This window comes from Neophocaena asiaeorientalis, unplaced genomic scaffold (genome assembly GCF_003031525.2).
Source record: "Neophocaena asiaeorientalis asiaeorientalis breed wild unplaced genomic scaffold, Neophocaena_asiaeorientalis_V1.1 scaffold226, whole genome shotgun sequence".
Lineage (NCBI taxonomy): Eukaryota > Metazoa > Chordata > Mammalia > Artiodactyla > Phocoenidae > Neophocaena > Neophocaena asiaeorientalis.
Genome location: NW_020173037.1, coordinates 5,681,680 through 5,685,187, shown reverse-complemented (window position 1 = coordinate 5,685,187; position 3,508 = coordinate 5,681,680). Strand labels below are relative to the sequence as shown.

General features: G+C 44.9%; 1 protein-coding gene across 1 annotated transcript in view; it reads right to left on the bottom strand.

Moving 5' to 3' along the window:
• Positions 1-1,675: 1,675 nt before the first annotated feature.
• Positions 1,676-3,508, bottom strand: part of FAM110B (family with sequence similarity 110 member B) — a 2,350-nt gene continuing 517 nt past the window's right edge. Inside the window, exon 2 of the mRNA XM_024742564.1 lies at positions 1,676-3,506. Within this exon, the coding sequence (XP_024598332.1) occupies positions 3,092-3,506 (415 nt within the window). The 3' untranslated portion in view covers positions 1,676-3,091. The remainder of the gene's footprint in view (positions 3,507-3,508) is intronic.

The following is a 3,508-nucleotide window of genomic DNA, read 5'->3' as shown; positions in this document are numbered from 1 at the left end:
AGAGTTCTAGGAACAACAGTCCAGTTAAGAGAAGACGAGAGCCTGAACTATGGCAATGGCAGAGGCAGTGGATATGGGAGGACTGTCTGAAGACATGGTGGTTTGAAAAAAGAAACGACCAGTCTCCAGAGCCGTCTAGTGCAATCCTGTGTCACTCTGCACTGTGTGGGGTGATAGAAGTGGGCTGAACTATATTACAGCCGTATATTCACACCAACAGTATCATCACACACACACACACACACTCAAGATACTTAATCCCATGAGCTACAAAAGGGAGCCTTTTGCAAAGAGGACTTCACAATTAGGAAATGTCTTACTCTCAGGATTTAATATTAAGCATTTGAAATTGTCCTTTATAGAAACTCTAATTTCAAGAACAAAAAGAAAATAATGAACTCCCATCTTCCATAGGAACCCAAAGCCTCACATTTGTCCATGGTATAAAGAGGCCCCAGAAGATTAGACCGAACTATAGTGGGGTGACTTATAGCTCTGTTGGAACACAGATTAAAGGTGGTTTTGAAGTGTTGGGAGACTCAAACAAAATCCGCATAGGCAGGGATATTAAATTCGTCAAGTACTCATCTCCCCCCAAAACCAGTTACCTTAGGAAAATAACATCTATCTTTAGTATTTCAATAGCCCCAGAAAGAGATGGATATATAAATGCTAAGCCATGAATATTTTAAATGGTCACATTTCTATCCAAATGGTGAGGGAAAAAAACGTGTGTGTATATAAAAATATAAAACTTTCATCCTATTATCTTGAATGCATTGTACTATCACCACTCATAGCAGTATTTCAAAGTCTTTCTTATGGAAAGTAGAGCTCTAGTTGAACTAGAAGTTAAGCAGAGAACCAAAAAAATTCAAAACCAGTGGAGAGTCATGGAACCAAATTTGATTTTCAAAAGGAAAACGTTTGTGAACGGTAAGAGTTGGGAATCGTATCGTTTGTTTCTGAAACTTTAAAAATAATCCTTTCTTTTACTTTTACATGTTATATGGAACTTTAAAAGAAATGTTAATCTTCAAATAACTTGATTCATTAAATACCTGTTGAATGCTCAATGTCCTAATAACAGGAGGTAAGACATGTCCATTGAGAGGAATGATCCTTCTCTTAAAGTAAGAGTGAAGATCTGTTCCTTGAGGCAAACACTGTGTTGTTGACCACAGCATCCCAGGTCAACGGTGAGGCCTGAAAAGGGAATCACTGAACGAACGCCCCTTTGAAAGAGGAATGGATGAATGAATGAATGAGTGGACCAGTGTCTGAACACAGGTAATGTTAATGACATTGGACTTGTACAAATAAGAACAAGGCTATAAATTTCAAAAGTATGTCTCTACCGTCAGAACTCACAAATATTTACAACTGAAGAGTTTGGTGGAAGATGTGAAAAATTCTGATGTTTAAGAAAAGATGAAAATGCTGAAAGTGTGAACTAAGTAAAGCGGTGGCAGCGTATCTCAGGAACCTCGATGCAACTATTTTAGCAAAACGCACACAATGCAGAACACGGCTGTTCAGAATAACTGTGTCATGGCGAAAATAACTTAATGAAATGCTGCTCCTTCAAGACCATCGAAAATCTGCTTCTGGCTCACGGTCCAAGGTGAAAATTCCATGGAGGGAGCAAAGGAAGGGACAAAGAAACCACCACGAGTGCCTGCACCAGAGCTATTTATTAGAGTAACTTTTCCTTTTTTTCTTCTTAAAGATTTCATAACAATTGAAGTATGTACAAAGTCTTACAGCATTTACACCGTAGAAAGTGTCCTATTAGCTGATGAAGCCTAAGGCAGTGCTGCTGGGAGCTCCAGAGCGTGTCTACAAGAGCAAGGAAGCTGGGCACTGTAGGTGGACCTCTCTGCTACAGCAGCTGATGGACTCCTAACTAGACCACCTGGAGGACAGGTTATGGGGGAAAAGGAACAAGCTGATATGCAGCTCTAGGGACCACAGGCTCTTAAAGCTACCTAGAGTTGTGTTTCTGGTTACCTAGAGCGTAACAAAGGTCCACAGCCTGACGGATTAACATATGCGCGAGGGCACGCTGCTCAGATCTGGTTCAGCTACCAAAGGTATTGACTTGTGAATGGGAGGCTCTATACCGATATGGCTGGTATTTCCGTTTGTGTTCATGTCTTCAGATAGCTCCCACCTGCCCAAGCCCCACTCCCCTCTCCCTTTATCAACAACAACAACAAAGGGAGGGAAGAGAATCCGCATGGGATTAGTTCTTGACCAAAAAACAAACTTAAAAAAAAAAAAAAAAAGACATTATCAGCTCTAGGGTGGCCATTCTGTCAAAAGATTAACAGTGGAAATTTCTGAATCAACCTAAATCAGAACAATATCAACAAACCCCGCCAACACCCAACCTCCGGATTTAATCACCTTCATTGATTGTCTTTCCTTGGGGTCAGCATTACACAGAACCACCATTTACACACCGAATCGGACACAAAACGTACATAGCACCGCCGCCCCAACCCTTACTTGAGTACGTGACGAGCGGATGTCAGTACCTACATGATTCACACGAGGGTCCCCACTTTCTTCCTCAGAAAGCCCAGCCCGGTTCTCTCTTGGGTCAGTCACTATCTGTTTGGTAAGCAGACCCCATTTATTTTCCCACTGTTTCGGTCTCCAGTGTAGGCAGATTGGCTTTTTTTTTTTTTATTTCAAAAAGATGCTACTCCCAACTTAAAAGCCAGTGGATAAAACTTTTAATTAAGACACCATAGCGCAGGATATAAAAACACAGGAACCACATAAATATTGAAGAAGTTGTATACCGTTTTCCTTGTAAACAGTTTTGCTGAAGATCGAAGCCCTAGTGTGAATCTGGCCTGGGACTTTTGGCGGATGGCGAGCGATCGGCCAGGTTCTGCAGCGATGGTGGCCGAGGACGCCAGGTCAGTCCCCACGTTGGCGGGCATGCAACTTGAAAGACATTGCACAACAAGCAACACAAAGAGAGTGGAGAAGCTCACAACACTGCAAGGAGACCTCACAACCTCCACGACTGCCGAGGCACGGACAGAGACCCCCCTCCCTCCGCTGCGCGCGCTTCCTCTTACACGTGGGACACCTTCTGCGACTCTCTGGCTTGTTTGATGCTATACAACCACTTGATGATGCGAGCGTTTCTCTCGATCGCGGAGATGCCGTAGGGCACCCGGTCGTTGGCACTGTCATCGTTTCTGAGGTCGCTGTTACTGTCCTGAGACTGTTCACAGTCCGAGCTGATCATGCTGGCGCTGCGGAAGTTGAGGGAGACGATGTCGGAGTTGGCGCGGGCGAAGTTCTCCATGCCCAGGGTTTCCAGCTCCTCGGGGTCCAGTCCGCAGTAGTTGAAGAAGCGCTCCACGTCGGCGTCCACCCGGAAGTACCTGTCGCTCAGGTCCGACTTGGACCGCTGGAGCGAGGGTCTCCGGCCCACCCCGCAGGCCGGCTCGGCCGCCTCGGCCTCGGGGGACCTGACCGCGGCCGG